The 20,986-nt window shown below is 38.0% G+C and overlaps 1 protein-coding gene across 1 annotated transcript in view; it reads left to right on the plus strand.

Moving 5' to 3' along the window:
- Nucleotides 1-20,986, plus strand: part of LRPPRC (leucine rich pentatricopeptide repeat containing) — a 121,295-nt gene that overhangs the window by 23,161 nt on the left and 77,148 nt on the right. Inside the window, exons 12-14 of the mRNA XM_033175848.1 lie at nt 10,882-11,000; nt 14,332-14,425; nt 17,485-17,551. Of these exons, the coding sequence (XP_033031739.1) occupies nt 10,882-11,000; nt 14,332-14,425; nt 17,485-17,551 (280 nt within the window). The remainder of the gene's footprint in view (nt 1-10,881; nt 11,001-14,331; nt 14,426-17,484; nt 17,552-20,986) is intronic.

Raw genomic sequence — 20,986 nt, forward strand, 5'->3', positions numbered from 1 at the left:
CAGAGCCAGCATGACAGTTTGCACGCACATCTAATTGGATTCTTTGGAAAAGCATACTTATTCCTGAGTATTATGAGAAAATGGAATTGTTTTGTTTTGTTTTGTTTTGTTTTTGAGACGGAGTCTCGCTCTGTCGCCCAGGCTGGAGTGCAGTGGCCAGATCTCAGCTCACTGCAAGCTCCGTCCCCCGGGTTCACGCCATTCTCCTGCCTCAGCCTCCCGAGTAGCTGGGACTACAGGCACCCGCCACCTCGCCCGGCTAGTTTTTTGTATTTTTTTTTTTTTAGTAGAGGCGGGGTTTCACCAGGTTAACCAGGATGGTCTCAATCTCCTAACCTTGTGATCCGCCCGTCTCGGCTTCCCGAAGTGCTGGGATTACAGGCTTGAGCCACTGCGCCCGGCCAGAAAATGGAATTGTTTTAAGTCACCATGAAGTATTATGTGTAAGTATTTTAAAAAACAAAACATGATGGATTTCTTTCATCCGAATTTCATTAATTTCATTTCTTATTTCATCTCTGATCCTGATATTCAAACTTACGAATGTAGTTCTAAGCAGTTCATTGTTTTTAAGTTCTTAAAAAAAACTCTTTAGTTCTTAATTTTATATATAGTGTTTGAAATCAGATTGTCTACCTTTAATAAAGATAAAGTTGTATATACAATCAGGTTCATGAGAGCAAAAAGTGTGGCCATATTCTTTGTGGGCCAATCTATTTCTTTTTAACTGAGCTTAGTTAGAATAATAGGAAAGGCAGGAAAACTTTTATTGTAAAATGAGTACTCATGACCTGACAGCCTGCTGATTGAAGGACAAAAATGTTCAATCTTTCAGGTTCTTAAGTACGTTTAAGCATTTATCATACTTTTCCCTAGTACACATGGGATGTCTATAGGATATGAATAAGAATTGAACAAATATTAAATTTTAGAGTACAGTATCTAATTCTTTGGTTTGCATTATTGGTAATTCAGAAAGAATAGTTTCATAAAAAGATGCTTTTAACAGAAGTACTTTCCCCTTGGGGAAACAAAAAATGGTCTTTTTCATTTTATCTCGAAGTATAATGTGCTTTGGAATGAGATGCAGAATTGTTAGTGTGACATTGGGTGACAAACAAAATGCACAAACAACAAAAAAGTGCTTTTAGCAGACTTTCATATTGCAATTTTATTTTAAATATACAGCCGTCTTCTGGTTTAAAGGAAATAGTGAAACAAGTATTCCCTAATTGTTTCTGGCTATAAAAGTCTCTAAATCCTTTTTAGAAAAATCTCTGTGAAAACAATATGCTAGTTTGATTAACTCTTTGTATATCCTCCAGTCTGAAAGCTCCAAAAGGTAACCTATCACCCAGTGTTTTGGAACCACACAAAGTTTACATCATTCCATCAAACTCTTTGGGCATGTTGGTATTGTCCACCTTTACACAAGTATGAAAATTCTTTTGGTACCAGTTGAAATGTTTGTTCATCAGGTTAATCTCCTTTTGCAACCATGTCACAGTTGAATTGGTTACCTACATTTTTACTACTTAGTAAACGTAAAAGAGCTAGGTAGTTTCTTTCTATGGTTGTAGCAGTTGAAATAGTAGAAAATGGGCTTTATCTCAAATCCGTCTTTTCTTAGAATCTCAGAATTTAGATTTTAAAGGTGGGCCGTATTGAGAGCTCACGTTACATGAATGAAGGAACTGAGGGCCACATAGACATTCAGTGACTGACCTTACTTCCACATCTAGCTGTCTTTAGACTAGGATTAAAACAGAGGATTTCTGTCCTTCTTTTAAAATATCCTTTTTTATACTATAACCCTTCCATATTCAATTTTTGTAAGTTTTATACTGTGTTTATTTTCTAAAAATTCTTAGCTACTGTTTAAAAATTAGTTGCCAGTTTTTACACAAAGAACGTTACTAAAAGAGATAGTGAATTTTTTAATTGATAAAGATTTTGTCTGAAAAAATATAAAAGCTTATGCTTTTATATTCTGTGTGTTCTGAGAGTGCGAGAGGTTGTCAGTTTTATAATTTTTAAAAACAATATGTAACAATATATTCTCCTTGGTAGAAGGTCCTGAAAGATAGTAAAGTATATATTCTGCGGTCTGCTTTTATGTAACAGGGAAATGGTTGTATGTATTCTTTATAGTTTCTTTAGTGTAAGGTAAGAAAGTAACGTTCTTATTAGTGCAGTGAACTTGTTCTTTGTCCAGTGAAGGTCGTATATAAAATGGTAGAAATCAAAGAAGAAAGTGACTGCAGTGATGGAGGCTGTGCCATGTTTCCTAAGGAATAAATAAAACTCTTCAGAAAATCAAAGAAAGATATTTGGGGATCAGATAAAGTGGAACCAAGAGTTTTCAACAATAGGATAATCAAGTTTCTTTTTTTAAAAAAAGTATATATGTATTTTTTCTTTTTTCCTTTCTTTTTTTTTTCCTGTGACACAGCCTCAGGAGGTCCTGAGGGCATGTGCCCTGTATAATCAAGTTTCTGTTGAATTTTTCTGGCTGCAGATTTAGCCATCACCAACCTCCAAGAAAGATATTTATAATTACTTCCTCATGGCTTACCTTACTAGCATTTATCTCTGTGGCACAAGTGAAAAGTTATCACTTAGAATAATGCATCTCTAGCCAGTTGGTCTGACTTTCAGGAAATAACCTAGAATGAATTTGGATCTATATCCCTGAGTATATTTAGAAAACATAAAAATAAGAATATGAAAGGAGTAAAATACATAAAGAAGGGCTGATCAGAAAGCCCAAATGTCAGTTGAGTAAAGTGGCTGAATAGAAGGAACTTACTTATTTTTGAGACAGAGTTTCACTCTTGTTGCCCAGGCTGGAGTGCAGTGGCACTACCTTGGCTCACTGCAACCTCTGCCTCCCAGGTTCAAGTGATTCTCCTGCCTCAGCCTCCCGAGTAGCTGGGATTGCAGGCATGCGCCACTGCACCCAGCTAATTTTTGTGTTTTTAGTAGAGATGTGGTTTCACCATGTTGGCCAGGCTGGTCTCCTAATGTGATCCACCCGCCTTGGCCTCCCAAAATGCTGGGATTATAGGCGTGAGCCACCACTCTCGGCGGAACTTACTTTTCAAAGAGGAAGCAACTGCCTCCTAATAAAGTGAGTGCCCTGGGTAGAGTGTAAAATCCTGTAGAGTGAAACAGTCACAGTCGGTGAAAGTTATTCAGTCAAATCGTGTGTCATTCCTGATAATTTGTGAGCTGTTATAATTCTCATAAAACTTTTTAAATGGAGACTTTCCTCTAGATTGATAAACTTTCTCATGGCTGTATTGAAATATTTTTATTAGATTATTTAGTCTTAGTTTAGATTTTCTAAGTTCACAGAGGTTTGGAATCTATAAGTTAATATAAGATTATTTTAATCTTTTTATTTTGAAAAGAAATGTGAATTGTATTTTTTATTAGAATTTATTCAGATAGATCAGTCACTGTTTTCCTTCTTATTCCTTCTTATTGGTAAGTGCTTCTCTCCTCCCATCTGACTATGGTTACTGAACAGAGTTTCTTTCTTTGTCTGCTCCCTCAAGGCTGCCTGAGGGAGTGATTGAACTTACCTGAGCAGAAGGTGTGATCCCTGGTTTTCTCGAGCCTGCTTTAGTTTCAGTTAGAAAGATATGTAAGTTAAAAGTGCCAGCAACATAGATAATCTAAATGAGCAAAATGTGCTCCTCCTCCTGATAAATGTTATTGGAAAAATGAAGAATTAAGAGAATGAAACATGTTTGAGGCTTAGAAGATGAAGTGAAGGGTTTCATATAAGAATAAGAATCTTGTAGGTGCAGTCAATTTGGTGGCCAGTTTTCAAACATTGGAAAATCTATCTGAGAAACTTTTCAGTATTATGTATTATTACAGTATTTTGATACAGCTAAAAAAATTAAGTCATTATTGCTACTATTAACATTTATTTAGGCTGGGTGTGGTGGCTTACGCCTGTAATCCCAGCAGTTTGGGAGGCTGAGGTGGGGGATTATTTGAGCCCAAGATTTTGAGACCAGCCTTGGCAACTTGGCAAAATCCTGTCTCTATAAAAAATAGAAAAATTAGCCGAGCGAGGTGATGTACTCCTGTAGTCCTAGCTGTTTGGGAGGCTGGAGTGGGAGGATTGCTAGGCTTAGGAGGTTAGGGCTTCATTGAGCCTTGATTGCTGCCACTGCAGTCTAGCCTGGGTGACAGAGTGAGACACTGTCTCGAAAAACACAAAACAACAAAACAAAAACAAAAACACCCCTCACACACAGTTATTTAGTAGTTTTAGGATTCCGCACATATTTTTTCCTTTAATTTTAGTGACCACCCTGAGAGTTAAGTGGGCCGCTTTATTAACATCATTCCTGTATTGCCAGCAAGGAGCCACTGAAAATCATTCTTTTTGGTGGCAGAACAAGGACTTGATCCCAGTTCCTTCTGATTCCAGGAAAAACATGTAGGCTTTAGCATTTTTTGTAGTATAACCAGGACCTGCCAGCAATTAAGAGACTTGGTTTCTTATTCAAGTTCTGCTTGTGATCTTGGAGAATACTTTTGTTAGAAGATTCATTGGCTTTCTTTCCCCCACTTTAAAAAATTGACACAAACTGTATATATTCAGGGTATACAATGTAATGATTTTATGTACAGGTACATCCTGTCCTGATTACCATAGTCAAGTTAATTAAAAACCATAAACGTATAACACCCATAGTTAACCATTTGTGTGTGCCTGTTGTGTGCATGAGTGTGGTGAAGACACTTAAAATCTGTTCTTTTACTAATTTCAAGTAAACAATACAGTATTAATAACAGTAGCCACCATGCTGTACATTAGATCCTCGAACTTACTCATCTCATTAGCAGAAGGTTCGTGCCCTTTGACCAATATCTCTCTCACCCTAGTCCCTGGCAACTGCTGTCCTACTTTCTGCTTCTGTGAGTTTTTGACTGTTTTTGTTCCACATATAAGTGAGACAGTATTGTCTTTCTGGTTCCAGCTTATTTCAGTTGATGAGTTGATTTCTAAAGGCATTTCAGCTTTCTTTATATAGAGAGGCACACCCACACCCTGATTTTGAAACCTTGGAGTTTGACATACTGATCTAAGCCAAGTGGTAATATTGAAATTCTTTTTTTCCAGAATGTTATAGTTCTGTTGTCCCCAATCTTGCCCTAAGAATTTAGACCACAAGGATTTCTTACATGCCTATGAATAATATTTCAGTTCTTAGAACTTCCATCCATTCAATAGGCAGAGACTCTTTTTTTTTTTTTTTTTTTTTTTTTGAGACGGAGTCTCGCTCTGTCGCTCAGGCTGGAGTGCAGTGGCGCAAGCTTCACTCACTGCAAGCTCCGCCTCCCGGGTTCACGCCATTCTCCTATCTCAGCCTCCCGAGTAGCTGGGACTACAGGCACCTGCCACCACACCTGGCTAATTTTTTGTGTTTTTAGTAGAGACGGGGTTTCACCTTATTAGCCAGGATGGTCTCGATCTCCTCACCTTATGATCCGCCTGCCTTGGCCTCCCAAAGTGTTGGGATTACAGGCGTGAGCCACCGCGCCCGGCCTGGCATAGACTCTTATAGGTCAGAAAATTATTCATTAAGTGCCTTCACACATATTGCCTTGCATAGTCCATGGATGGTAGTTAGAAAGATTTAGCAAAACAGTATGTGTAAAAGTGTCTAGAAGCACAGTTCCTGGCATATTTCCATTTCTAGTGTGTAAGCTGTGAAATTATGGCTCAGACATGTGCTGCGACTTGCTTAGATTTACATTGCCACTAAGTACCAGCACCAAGGGGGAGAGTTGGGTCTTTAAACTCCAAAACCTTTTTTTTTGTCACTTCACCAGAGTATCGCACCAGCAACTTAGCTGTTTAAGTAAATAATAATTGTCCTGGAAACAATTATTACTGGTCCGAAAGAACACTGAGGACATTAGATTAACACAAATCTGTTACTAGGAATTCAAAAGCAACTTAGCTATGTCCTCGTGTCAGGGGCTTAGTAATCTTTTCATATAAAGAAGAGTACAATGGAATTTGCCATCTTTTGTGGTAGTTACTAAGGTTGTTAGTAATAATACCCAGTGAATTATTAGAGGAATAGTTTAAATTTCACTTACAAGTATTGTTAGTCCTCTCTGTACAGTGTGGACCAACTCTATATGCATGTTCTCTTATATTTCAGTAAGCACATGCTTTGTTTAGGGATTTTTAAAAACATTATTATTATTATTATTATTATTATTATTTGAGACCGAGTCTTACTCTGTTGCCCAGGCTGGAGTGTAATGGCGTGATACTGGCTCACTGTAACGTTTGCCTCCCAGGTTCAAGCAATACTCCTGCCTCAGCCTCCCTAGTAGCTGGGATTATAGGTGCCTGCCACCACGCCTGGCTAATTAAAAACATTATTTTTACATCTTGAAAAATACATTTAAACCTCTAAGATTTGAAGATAGTAGGTTATTTATTTATTCTTCCCAGCCAACTTTACTGAGGTATGAATGATGAATAATTGTGTAGCTAAATCTATATCTATCTTTCTATCAACAATCATCTATCTATCAATCAATCAGTCATCTATCTATCTGATAAACAACATGACTTTTTGGAGACAGTGTCTCACACTGTCAGCCTTGACCTCCCAGGCTCGAGATTTTCCCACCTCAGCCTCAGTGGGACCACAGGCACATATTACCAGGCCTGGCTAGTTCAAAAAATTTTTTTTGGTAGAAACGGGTCTCCCTTTGTTGCCTAGGCTGGTCTCAAATTCCTGGGCTCAAGCAATCCTCCCGCCTTGGCTTCCCAAAGTGCTGAGATTATAAGCATGAGCCACCTCACCTGGCTACATTTTGAAATATGTGCACATTGTGAAACCATTACCACAGTCAAGCTAACATATCCATCACCTCAGCTGATTACATAGGCTCTGTTGCCCAGGCTGGAGTGCAGTGGTGTGATCTCGGCTCACTGCAACCTCTGCCCCCTGGGTTCAAGCAGTTCTCCTGCTTCAGCCTCTCTAGTAGCTGGGATTACAGGCATGTGCCACCACACCCAGCTAATTTTTGTATTTTTAGTAGAGATGGGGTTTCGCCATGTTGGCCAGGCTGATCTCGAACTCCTGACCTCAGGTGATCCGCCTGCATTGGGCTCCCAAAGTGCTGGGATTACAGTTGTGAGCCACTGTGCCCAGCCCTTCTCTCTCTCTCTTTTTTTTTTTTTTTGGTTGAGCCTAGTTATCTTTTAAAAAATTTTGTATTGGCTGGGTGTGTTGGCTCATGCCTGTAGTCCCAGCACTTTGGGAGGCAGAGGCAGGCAGAGATCACAAGGTGAGGAGTTTAAGACCAGCTTGGCCAACATGGTGAAACCCTTTTTCTAGTAAAAATACAAAAATTACTTGGCATGGTGGCATGCGCCTATAGTCCCAGCTACTCAGGAGGCTGAGGCAGAAGAATCATTTGAACCCAGAAGGTGGAGGTTGCTGTGAGTTGAGATCGCACCGTTGCACTCTAGCTTGGGCAATAAGAGCAAAACTCTGTCTCAAAAAATATATATATATTGTGGCAAGAACACTTGAGATCTACTCTCTCAGCAAAAATCAAGTATTCAGTACATTGTGTCCAGAACTTACTTACCATATAACTGAAAATTTATACCTATTGACCACCATACCTTTTCATTCACCCCCCAGTCCCATAACAGTTCAACTTTTTTTTTTTAAAATAGATTCTGTAGAGGCCAGGCACTGTGGTTCACGCCTGTAATCCCAGCACTTTGGGAGGCCAAGGCAGGCGGATCACCTGAGGTCAGGAGATCGACACCATCCTGGCCAACATGGTGAAATCCCATCTCTATTAAAATACAAAAATTAGCCAGATGTGGTGGCGGGCGCCTGTAATCCCAGCTACTTGGGAGGCTGAGGCCAGAGAATTGCTAGAACCCGGGAGTTGGAGGTTGCAGTGAGCTGAGATCGCACCACTGTGCTCCAGCCTGGTGACAGAGGGAGACTCCATCTCAAAAAAAAACAAAAAGGCGGTATGCAGTGGCTCACACCTGTAATCCCAGCACTTTGGAAGGCCGAGGCGGGAGGATCACGAGGTCAGGAGATTGAGACCATCCTAGCTAACATGGTGAAACCCCGTCTCTACTGAAAATACAAAAAATGAGCTGGGCATGGTGGTGGGCGCCTGTAGTCCCAGCTACTTGGGAGTCTGAGGCAGGAGAATGGCGTGAACCCGGGAGGTGGAGCTTGCAGTGAGCCGAGATCGGGCCACTGCACTCCAGCCTGGGCGACAGTGTGAGACTCTGTCTCAAAAAAATAAATAAAGATTCCGTATATAAGTGAGATGACATAGTATTTGTCTTTCTGTATCTGGCTTATTTCACTTAGCATGTACTTCAAATTCATTCATGTTGTTGTAAATGACAGGATTTTCTTTGTTTTTAAGGCTGAATAATCTTCCATTCTATATGTGTCTATATGCCACATTTTCTTTATCTGTTGACAGCATGTTTCTACATCTTGGGTACTGTGAATAATGCTGGAATGAACAAATGTTTCTTCGAGATAATGATTTTATTTCCTTTGGACATATGCTCAGAAGTGGGATTGTTGGTAGTTCTACTTTTAAGTTTTTCAGCAATCTCCATACTCTCCCACCAGCAGTAGACCAGGGTTCCCTTTCTGTATATCCTCACCACTGTGTAATCGCTTTTGACTCTTTGATAGTAGCCATTCTGACAGGTATAAGGTGATATTTCATTGTGGCTTAAATTTGCATTTCCCTGATGATTAGTAATGTTGAGCATCTTTTCATAAGACTGTTGGCCGTTTTTATGTCTTTGGAAAAATGTGTATTCAGATCCTTTGCCCATTTGTTAATTGAATTATTTGGGGTTTTTTTTTTTTTTTTTTTTTTTGCTATTGAATTGTTTGAGTTCCTTATTATGTATTTTAGATATTAGCCCCTTACCAGATACATGGTTTGCGAATATTTTCTCCCATTCCATAGGTCGCCTTTTCATTTTATTGTTTCCTTTACCGTGCAGAAGCTTTTTAGTTACATGTGGTTCCACTTCACTGTTTCTGTTTTTGTTTGTTGTCTGTGTTTTGGTCTCAAATCCAAAAAGTCATTGTCAAGACCAGTGTTTTCTTCCAGGAGTTTTATGGTTTAAAGTTTAAGTCTTTAATCTATTTTGAGTTGATTTTTGTGTATTGTATAAGATAAGGGTCCAGGCTGGGTGTGGTGGCTCATGCCTGTAATCCCAACACTTTGGGAGGCCGAGGCAGGTGGATCACAAGGTCAGGAGTTCAAGACGAGCCTGACCAACATGGTGAAACCCCATCTCTAGGATCATGAGGTCAGGAGTTCCAGACCAGCCTGACCAAGATGGTGAAACCCCATCTCTACTAGAAATACAAAAACTAGCTGGATGTGGTGACGTGCGCCTGTAATCCCAGCTACTCTGGAGGCTGAGGCAGGAGAACTGCTTGAACCCAGGAGGCGGAGGTTACACCCCTGCACTCCAGCTTGGGTGACTGAGCAATATTCTGTCTCAAAAAAAAGACAGGGTCTTGCTATGTTGCCCAGACTGGACTTGAACTCCTGGGCTCAAGCAGTCCTGCAACAGCCTCCTGAATAGCTGAAACTATAGGTGTACACCACTGCCTGTAGCTCCAACACCATTTATTGGTGCCTATGTCAAAATTAGTTGATTATATGTGTGTGGGTTTATTTTTAGATTCTTTGTTCTATTGCATTGGTCTATTTGTTTGTTTTTAGGCCAGTATTAGGTAATTTTATATATGATGAACTGTTTAAAGTTAAAATACTCTGATTCATAACCTAAATTAAAAAAAAATTATAGCTAGGTTTTTTTTTTTTGCATAATCTAAATTTTATCTAAAAGAAATGTGCAGGTATTTATAATGTAGTTAGACTTGCCTGTGTCTTTCTGTACTTAGTGGGAATTTACTCTCAATTATTTGTACTAGAGTTCATCATGTAACAAATTTGATAGAAATGTAATTTTTCTCTAGGTGTCTAGTAGGCCAGAAACAGGGACTTTTAGGGGGAGTTTTAATAATGTGAAAGTAATGAACCCAAAGATAAGTAAGTTTTTAAAAGGAAAAATAAGAATGTTCTTTCTTTTTATTAAACTGTAGCCTCTGTCAAATTAGGTGATACTTGAGTAATCTTGACAGTTGTCTAGAATTAACCGCATCTATTTGAAACTCACTGTAGCTCTGAAAACATGAAATGACTTAATTTGTAAGAAGTTATTAAAAGAGATTTTTGTGAGTGGGAAATGGAGAGAACAACTTATTAGATTTTTAAGTTAGTTTTAAATAGTTAGACAATAATTCATTAGAATAAATTGTTTGCTGTTTTTCATTCTTACATTGTAAAATATGAAATCAGAAGTTAGTAACAATTAGGGAACTTTTTACTTAAGTACTTAATTGAAGACATGTTTTGAAACCACTCAGTTCTCTTTGCAGCATTTACTCTGGCCAAGTTTTTTTTGTACAAGTCCATCATTGCTCTATAATAGCAATGTTGTATTATAATGACTGTTGGGGTGCCGGAAACATTGGACACACTGGTTAATTTTTTAATATTTCTTTATGCTTATAATTTCAGGGATACTTGCTTGAAATTCACTGTTTCACAGAGGGGGATGAAGAAAGGAGTTAATTTTTTTATCATTATATCTCAGAGTTCTGTTGCTTTTCTGCTTTTAGACAAACGAATTGCTGAGTAATTTTCTTACATTATGATTCAAAAAATAATTGAACTGAACTTACTGATCTTTTGTTACTTTGTTCTAAGTTCTTCATCTCTGTGCTTCTACATTTTATGTGTTAGGTATAATTGAAGTCCTGAAAGGAATGCAAGAATTGGGAGTACATCCTGATCAGGAAACATATGTAGATTATGTGATTCCGTGCTTCAATAGTGTAAAGTCAGCACGTGCCATTTTGCAGGTGAGTACAAGTGTGGTTTTAATTTAATAATTGAAGAGAGTGTCTTTCCTCCTTAATGTTTAGTGGTCACACACAAAAATGTCATTGAACTGAGGACTCAAAATGGTCAAATCTGTATACAATTTTCTTTTTTTTTTTGAGACGGAGTTTCGCTCTTGTTGCCCAGGCAGGAGTGCAATGGCACAGTCTGGGCTCACTGCAACCTCTGCCTCCTGGGTTCAAGCAATTCTTCTGCCTCAGCCTCCTGAGTAGCTGGGATTACAGGATGCGCCACCATGCCCGGCTAATTTTCTATTGTTAGTAGAGACAGTGTTTCTCCATGTTGGTCAGGCTGGACTCAAACTCCTGACCTCAGCCTCGGATCCGCCTGCCTCGGCCTCTCAAAGTGCTGGGATTACAGGTGTGAGCCACTGCGCCCGGCTCTGCATACAATTTTCTAAAGCTTGGTAAAAAATATTCGTTGGTATAACATTTATAGTGGTCAAAACTCAAAAAGACAAAGCAGCCTTTTTCTTGTGTATTAAAAAGACAATATGCCAATATCGGGAAAAATTAAAACAATATTAACTCCTGATCCCACCCTGAAATGCACCTGCAATTTTCATTTATAAATTAGATTTTATTTTATTTTATTAAAGAAACAGGGGTTTCAGTATGTTATCCAGGCTGGTCTTGAACTCTGGACTTAAGCAATCATCCTGTCTCAGCCTCTTGAGTAGCTGGGATCATAGGCACATGTCACTGTACCCTGCTTCAGTTTTCACTTTTTGAATATTATTTTTCACTTCCCTATTAATTTTCATAAAATGTGCATTAATAGTATATATACTAGTCTCTCTCTCTCTCTCTCTCTCTCTCTCTCTCTCTCTCTCTCTCTCTCTCTCTCCTCTCTCTCCTCTCTCTCTCTCTCCTCTCATCTTTTTTTTTTTTTTTTTAACTCCAAACCTTTGTTTTCCTACCAAATACTTCTGGTCCCTACCAGAGTAGGCAAGCTGTTGATAAAGAGGCACATGAAGATGTTGATTGGGACAGTGCATTGGATTAGCAAAGGCTGCATTTTCCACTTTCAAAACAGAATGCTTAGCGCTGAATATATGAGTTACAGAAACAAAACAAAAAGTGCTTTGCAATTAGGAACAAGATGGCAGAGCACCTAATACTTAATAAGCAACATGTTGTTTAAAAGAGGTTTCCTATACAGTCATTCATGTAATACCTTGATTTTTCTAATAATGTTAGAGTGTTTCTTTCATTAAAATAATTATATAATTACAGTCTTCTGAAGTGTTAGGGTTTATATCTTCAGTGTCTTCACCTCTTTCCCTAAGTTCTTAGTGGGGTATGTTGAGCCTGTACTATACATACTTTACTGTTAAAAAATTTTTTTAAGTAACTTTCCCACATATTCTTACTTTTTCAGATGTTCTCTTTCTTTGCAGAAATATAGCCCCCAGATCCAGTGTCTTCTTGGTTACTGCTTTGGCTTTCTCATTAGTGACTTAGGGAACAGCAGATGTAATTTGGAAACTTATCCCAAATTTGGTTACATTTCATTCTCATCTCAACTGTCTTGCCTTCATTGCTGGAATTTTAGTAGTATTGAGTGTTTTGGGCTTGAAAACAACTACTCTGTTAAGTACTTAATAGAACCCACAATATTTATCTGCTTTTTTTTCTTTTTTCTTTTCTTTTTTTTTTTGAGGCAGAGTCTCGCTCTGTCGCCCAGGCTAGAGTGCAGTGATGCGGTCTGGGCTCACTGCAACTTCCTTTGCCTACCGGGTTCAAGTGATTCTTCTGCCTCAGCCTCCCAAGTAGCTGGGATTACAAGCACCCACCACCACACCCGGCTAATTTTTGTATTTTTAGTAGAGATGGGATTTTACCATGTTGGCCAGGCTGGTCTCAAACTCCTAATCTTAGGTGATCAGCCTGCCTAGGCCTCCCAAAGTGCTGGCATTAGGTGTGAGCCACTGCGCCCAGCCTGATAATGTCTTTTGTCTTCAGCTGTACATTAAAAAGTACATTTTTTCATCAGTTTTCAGAAATTACATAATGTTTATCGATAAATTAGAGAATATGAGTAAGTGGTAGGGCTGTACAATCTGTCCATAGTTCCTTGAGATAGTCATTGCTAAGCATGTATATTCTTTCAGATGTATAATAGGCTGGAGAAATTTCTTCTAGCAAAAAATTATACTGTTCATATTATCAAGCAACTCTTATTATACTGTTCCTATTACCCACCTAACTTGACAGAGGCTACAGTTTAATAAAAAGAAAGAACATTCTTATTTTCCTTTTAAAAACATACTTCTCTTTGGCTTCATTACTTTCAAACTCCCCCTAAAAGTCTCTGTTTCTGGCCTACTAGTGACCTGAAGGAAAATTACATTTCTCTCATATTTGTTTCATGATGAAGTCTTTTTCGTTTGACACCTTTTCATAACAGTATTTAATTCCACAAAATATATTTTATGTTTGTATGCTGTTTCATTGTATGGGTATGCCATAATTTATTTTTTATCATTGCTTATTGCTGATTAGGTGGTTTTTTTAATATACTATAATAAAATGATTCAATAAATGTATTTGAGCTCAGTTTTGACTCATATATTTAAATTGTTTTTTTTTTTTTTTTTTTGAGACGGAGTCTCGCTCTGTCGCCCAGGCTGGAGTGCCGTGGCGGATCTCAGCTCACTGCAAGCTCCGCCTCCGGGTTTACGCCATTCTCTCGCCTCAGCCTCCCGAGTAGCTGGGACTACAGGCGCCCGCCATCTCGCCCGGCTAATTTTTTGTATATTTTAGTAGAGACGGGGTTTCACCGTGTTAGCCAGGATGGTCTCGATCTCCTGACCTCGTGATCCGCCCGTCTCGGCCTCCCAAAGTGCTGGGATTACAGGCTTGAGCCACCGCGCCCGGCCTTTAAATTGTTAAACAAGTGATGTTGGGACAAGTGATGAGCCTCTCTGAGTTAAATTAAATTAAATTTGATCCTGGCCAAACTGTATGCCCCAGAATATTTTAGATTAATCCATTGAATTTTTGTTTTATCTTAAATGGGAGAATTGTTCTAGTATCCTCAGTAGTAAACTTATCCCAGAAGTAAGGCCCTCTAAAGGCATCAGATCATCTGTATTTGAAGATAAGCATTTAATTTGGAATGTTGGAATGTCATCTTTAAATTTTTGCTAAAATTTAATTTCTGAGCTTATGTATTTTTCTAGAAAATCAGAGAATATGGTGATTCAAAGAATCAGGAAAACAGGAACTTTGGCATATCAAAATATTGTTAGCTGAGATGTATTCTCATTGATATATGCTTTATCTCCAGGAAAATGGATGTCTGTCTAATAGTGATACGTTTTCTCAAGCTGAATTGAGAAGCGAAGCAGTAAATGGGAACTTAGACTTTGTATTATCATTTTGTAAGTATACAACATTAGCAGTAAACTTGATAGATTTAGTTACTATTGAGGGCATGCAGGGTGGTTCATGCATTGAAAGCAAGGAAGGTTTTATATGTTTTGTTAAAGCCAGGCTGATAAAATGGTTTATGAGCTGAACTTGTGGATAATTTGGAAGTAGTTTTAATGTTGTAAGGACATTGAATATTTTATGTAATACAGTGTTAGACTGAAGGCTGGACTGGAGACCCTGAAGACGTGGATATTCTTTATAATTTGGCCACCGATTATGTGATTTAGAAGAAGTCTTCTAACCTCTCTGCTTCACTTTTTAGGGTATTACTACCCAACTCGGGGGAGTTGTGAAAATCAAATGTGATATTGTTTCTGAAGTGTTTTTTAAACTAACATCTATTACAAAGACTTCTAGTCTTCATTAACAAAAACACAGCAAATGTTTACTAAACATTTTTAAATGCTAGGGTGCTTTATAATGCTTATCACATGTAAATAAAATTATCTCCATTGATAGATGACTAAAGGCATAGAGAAGTTAAATGATTTGCCCAAGGTTAGTGATTTGAACCAGAAGTAAGATGTTCAGAACCAGAAGTAAGATGTTTATTTTATTTTATTTATTTGTGAGACACAGTCTCACTCTGTCACTTAGGCTGGAATGCAGTGGCGCAAACTTGGCTCACTGCATCCTCCGCCTCCTGGGTTCAAGCGATTCTCCTGCCTCAGCCTCCCAAGTAGCTGGGATTATAGGCACGTGTCACCATGCCCAGCTAATTTTTTGTATTTTTAGTAGAGACAGGGTTTCACCTTGTTGGGTAGGCTGGTCTTGAACTCCTGATCACAAGTGATCCACCTGCCTCAGCCTCCCAAAGTGCTGGGATTACAGGTGTGAGCCACTGCGCTTGACCTGCATTTTATTTTTAATTAATAAATAAGACATTCTTAAGAGACCTTATTTTTTAACATGTCCATGGTGTTGCTTGACAGTTTTTCAGATCTTCTGAAAAATATGCCATTTACAAACAAAACACAGACATACATTAACTTTTAGCTCCCTAAAATGTTAACAGTTAAGCTCTCATTAATGTTATATTCAAATTGTATAGGTGGAAGCTTTATACAAACCGGGTTATTGGTATGTATTACTTGTGAATGTCACTTAAAATATTTGTTGTAATATTGTAAGGGAAAGGCAAAGTGTCCAGTATGAAAAATGGTGACTGTTGTAGTTATTTGAGTTAAATACTGAGTATTATTGCTGGCTGCTATCTGAGTGTATTGATTTTCTTCCACTCTGTATAATACATAGATTTTCCATACTGACAAGAAAGGAATCTGGGCTCACGAGGTGGATCCACGAGAGCTGCCTTTTCCTTTTATCATATCATCCATTCCACTTCGTTGTAAACCTCTTGATTTTTCTGGCTTGTTTGTTGCTAAGGAAACTAGATGCTTTTTGTCAGCAGCCTTCCAGCTGAGATGTTTCTAGTCACCTTTTTAATGAATAAAAACTTGACAATATTCTGTAGAATACTATTTTGAATAGTATAAAAATGAATTTTCAAGAGGTTGTTTATTAGATTTGAAAAAGAAAAATGCCAAGAAGTTTGCCAAGTATTTGAGCTTTTCCTGTCGGTGCCTTCCCCTCCAGCTTTGATTTCCAAGTCTTTGAAGAGCTGTTCATTCTATAATTGCTGGTATGTGCTTTAGGCAGCTCTTAGGAATGCACTACTGGTTACTACCTCACAGGAAATGTCAGGTAGTAGAGAAGAGTAAATGGATTATCTTGATTACATTTTGTAGTAGTAGAGAACATTTTCCTACTTGTGTTTGTAGGCGTGGAAAATTAATTTGATCATATAAAATTCAAAGTTGCTAAGAGGCATGTGGTTGTGTTCCCTTTAAAATTCCTTGAGTGACTCAGTGCAGGTCATTTTAAAAATGACTTAGATTTTCAAATGCTGTAAAAGCACTGAGAAACTTAGGCTCCTTGTTCAAGGAATATAGGAGCTGATTTAAAACAATTCTCCTTACGTGTGTGGGTTAATTTGTTACTTTTGGGGAGATGAACACTGAAAATGGACCATGACTTTTCCCATGGGATTTTTCTTTAATGAAACAGGGTATCTTAACCTTCACTTAAACTGTATTTATTGTCTTCAGAATTTGCTTCTACTATGAATTCCTCTCTAATCCCATCCTTTTTGTATTATTCAATAGCCACATTACCATTATAGTGAAAAGATTAACTCAATTACTTATAACATGGTTCCATTTTAATACAATTGCAGGAAAAAATAAATTCAGGGAATGCCTACTGTGATCTCATCCCTTGCTAGTTTGGCAAGGGTTATGTGAAGAGTCAGTGTAAGGTGTGATTCTTACACAATTTAAATCGGGCTTATAATGTCACCATTGAAACATACAAGGTTGTAGACTGTTAAATGTCCAAATGAGTAGTAGAGTGAACAAATACTCAGAAAAGTGAAAGATCAATATAAGTCAGTTACATAACAGACATGTGACCTGTTTTATTATTACTTTAGGTGGTTACTCTTGTGTGAGTGCAGGTCCTTGATCATAGTGAAAAATGAAATGAGAAAGTATGAATGGTTCAACAGAACCCAGCACCTCTCTGAGAAAAGAATTTTTCCTCTCATCTACTATCTTTAAAGAACAAAAGTCCTGTAGGACTCTCTTCATGGTGCCACCAGTCTCTCTCTTCATGGTGCCACCATGTCCAACAACATACAGCCTCAGTATGTGTACCAGGCTGACTCTGAGTCTGCTGGTATATTAGTAATTGCCATTTATAGGAAAGGATATTTATAAATTAATTAGTTGTATATATTCATGAAATTTAAAAATACATTAAAAGGGTAGCTTATATTGCAGATATATATTACTGCATTGTTTAATTTTGTATGAAAACATTTTTTATTTTTTAAATACAATTTCCAAAATGAAAGCTAAAAGGTATTGATATAAATATGTTTTCAATTTGATAATGCAGGGTTTTTAAATTTGGTCTGAGATTTAATGATGGTCATCTTCTTTTGCAGTGGAATCAAATACATTGCCTCTCTCACTGCAGTCTATTAGAAGTAGCCTACTGCTAGGCTTTAGGAGGTAAGATGATCAACTTAAATGTTCCTTGCCTGAATATGGACTGAATTCTCCTGTCCCTTTGACTTACTGCATGTGGAAAAATACAGATATTCTTATCTTTCAGTGTACATTCAGTTTACCTGAAATAACCTTTGCCTATTTAATTTTTCCTTTTAAGTCATTGAATTAAATTTAGGCAGCTTTGTATCATCTTTTCCAAGAAATGCATACAGGTTTGGTAAAGATCCTGTTTCCAGGAAGAAAGTCCTGTTTCAAAATGGCAAGTTGGAGTTACAGACAAATTTGCATATGTATGTTCAGCTTATTGTTTGAGCATTTAATTACAAGGTGACTTTTATTCAGTAAAGTATCATTCTTCCCTTCTGTGTGCTCAGAGAATGTTAATGACCTTGCCCTTCCAATTTTGTTATTTTGAAAATAGATAAACATAAAGAAAAACTGAAAGAATAGTGAAAGGAAATACCCCCGTACTACCCTTTTTTATCTGATTTATTTTTTTGAGACGGAGTCTTGCTTTGTCACCCAGGCTGTGATGCAGTGGTGTGATTCCAGCTCACTGCAACCTCCGCCTCCTGGGTTCAGGTGATTCTCCTGCCCCAGCCTCCTGAGTAGCTGGGACTACAGGTGCCCACCACCATGTCCAGCTAAGTTTTGTATTTTTAGTAGAGGTGGGGTTTCACCATGTTGGCCAGGCTGGTCTCGAACTCCTTACCTCAGGCGATTCACCTGCCTCGGCCTCCCAAAGTGCTGGGATTATAGGCATGAGCCACCGCACCCATCCTCTGTATTGCCCTTTGTGTAGATTTGCCAGTTGTTAATATTTTGCCATGTTTACTTTCTCTCATACCCTCTTTGTCTACACAGAAAGTACACACGCACACACGTTTTTTTCTTTTTGGCTGAACCACTTGAAGTTGTAGACATTATGACACTGGATCTTTCAGCATATTTCTCTTAAGAATAAAGTCATCTCTAAAATCACAATATCAGTATCACTCTTTAAAAATTAACAATACTGTACCACCATCTGATATATGTAGTCCATGTTCAGATTTTCCCACTGTAACAAGTTTCCTTTATAGATGTTTCACTTTTTGACTGAGGAGTCAATTAAATTGATGCATTGGATTTGATTGCTGCATCTCTTTATTATCTTAATTCAGAACAATTTCCTTACCTTTTTTGTTTGTTTTTTTGATAACTCTGGCTTTTTTTTTTTTTGAAGAGCCTAGGCTGGAATGTCTCTTCCACATTTTGTATTTTTCTGATTTTTGTTTTTCCCCATGATGAGACTCAGATTAAGCATTTTTAGCAAGAATACTCCAAAGGTGATGGGCACATCTTATATCACATCAACAGATATAAAGGCAGGTGTGCAATAATGATGCCATCACCTAAGTTTGATCACTTGGTTAAGATGGTGATTCCCACATCTCTCTTGCAGAGGCACCTCATCCAGTTTGTAGTTACTAAGAATACTATGGGGTGATAATTTGAGACTGTGTCTACCCTGTTTTTCCATTACTTTTCTGTCCTTGGTTTTAGCAGCCATGGGTAATCCTTGTTGAATTAGTTATTGGTAGTTAACACAAGGATGAGTTTCTTTTTTTGAGATAAGGTCTCGCTCTGTCCCCAAGGCTGGAGTGCAGTGGTGCAATCACAACCTACTGCAGCATTTACCTCCCAGGCTCAAGCGATCCTCACATCTTACCCTCCCGAGCAGCTGGGACTGTGGGCGCGTGCCACCATGCCTGGCTGAGTTTTAAAATTTTTTTGTGGTGATGGGATTTCACTATGTTGCCTAGGCTGTTCTGTTGAGAGAAGCAATATAGCACAGTGATTCATAATTTTCTTTTCTTTCTTTCTTTTTTTTTTTTTGAGACAGAATCTTGCTCTGTCACCCAGGCTGCAGTGCAGTGGTACTGCAGTGGCTCATTGCAGCCTCCATCTCCTGAGCTCAAGTAATCCTCCTGCTTCAGGCTCCCATTTAGCCGAGACTACAGATGTGCACTACCATGCCCAGCTAATTTTAAAATTTTTTTGTGGAGATGGAGTCACACCATGTTGCCCAGGCTGGTCTTGAACTCCTGGCCTCAGGTGATCCTCCCACCTCTGCCTCCCAAAGTGCTGGGATTACAGGTGTGAGCCACTGCACCTGCCGCCTAAATCTTTTTTGATTCATTGATCCCTTTGAGAATTTGTCGAAAGCTATGGCTCAATTTTCCCCACAAAAGATGCATACTATAAAATTATGACTATAATTTAATGGAATTCATGAAGTACTTTCCCTCTCCCTATAAAAACCCTTATCGTGGAAGCCAAATAAGAGCCTGGAGTGTATCCTTCCATGCTTTTCTCTGTATAGAAGCAGAAACTTGTAAGAGGTATTTGAAGTTTTGTTTAAACAAAAGTAATATATCATACTTTACATACTACTCCTTATCTTTATTTTGCACTTAACAATATTTCATGAACACCTCTTGGTCTACTGATATAAATCTAAGTGTTTATTAATATCTGGAGAGGATTCCATGGTATGGCTATACCATAAATTTTCAATCACTCCTTTATTAATGGACTCAGATTGCTTCTAATTTTTGCCACTACCAAAACAAAGTGGTACATTAAATATTATGTCCATATATATGTGTGTTTGTACACATGCATGCGTGTGTGTGTATATGTATTATATATACATTAGTTTTTCCCCCCTCGGTGGCTAGAATGTGAAAAAGAGACATCTGTTTTCAAGAGTGTATATATTCTTTAATAGCTACTACCATACTACTTTCCAGAAAAAGTTGTATTAGCTCATACTTAGATTAGCAATTCACACTTCTACCAGCAATGTATGAGAGTACCCACTTCCTGCAAACATACAGGTATTAGACATTGTAATGCTTTTTAATTTTGGCCTAGCTGATAGATGAGAAATGACATCTCATCTATCAATTGAAAAATAATTTTCAATTTGCATCTTCCTAACTATTAAGCAGGGTTAGAACGTACTTATTGGCCATTTGGATTTCTTCTTCTATGAAATGCCTATTTAAATTCTTTGCCAGTTTTCTACTAGGTGATACAGTTTTTCTTGTCAATTTATAAGGTGTTGCATTTGAGGGATATTTATCTGTACACTATCGCATGTGAAATACATGATTTTTTTTTTAACCTTGCAGAGATGAGAGAGATATATAAGGATAAGATCTTGGATAGTTACTGGAAGGAGTCAGAGGAGTTTGTAGTCAGTGTTGCAAGCTGCAGAGATGGAGGAGAGATAGTCCTATAGAAAGAGGGTGTTCAGTTTGGTATTTGGAAAAGTTACTGAGGTTTTTTTTTTTTTTCAAAATGGAGATGAGGTTTCGCTATGTTGCCCGGAGTGCTGTCAAACTCCTGGGCTCAAGCGAACCTTCAGTGTTGGCCTCCCAAAGTACT

Source organism: Trachypithecus francoisi, unplaced genomic scaffold (genome assembly GCF_009764315.1).
Source record: "Trachypithecus francoisi isolate TF-2019V2 unplaced genomic scaffold, Tfra_2.0 Lachesis_group17, whole genome shotgun sequence".
Taxonomy (NCBI): Eukaryota; Metazoa; Chordata; class Mammalia; order Primates; family Cercopithecidae; genus Trachypithecus; species Trachypithecus francoisi.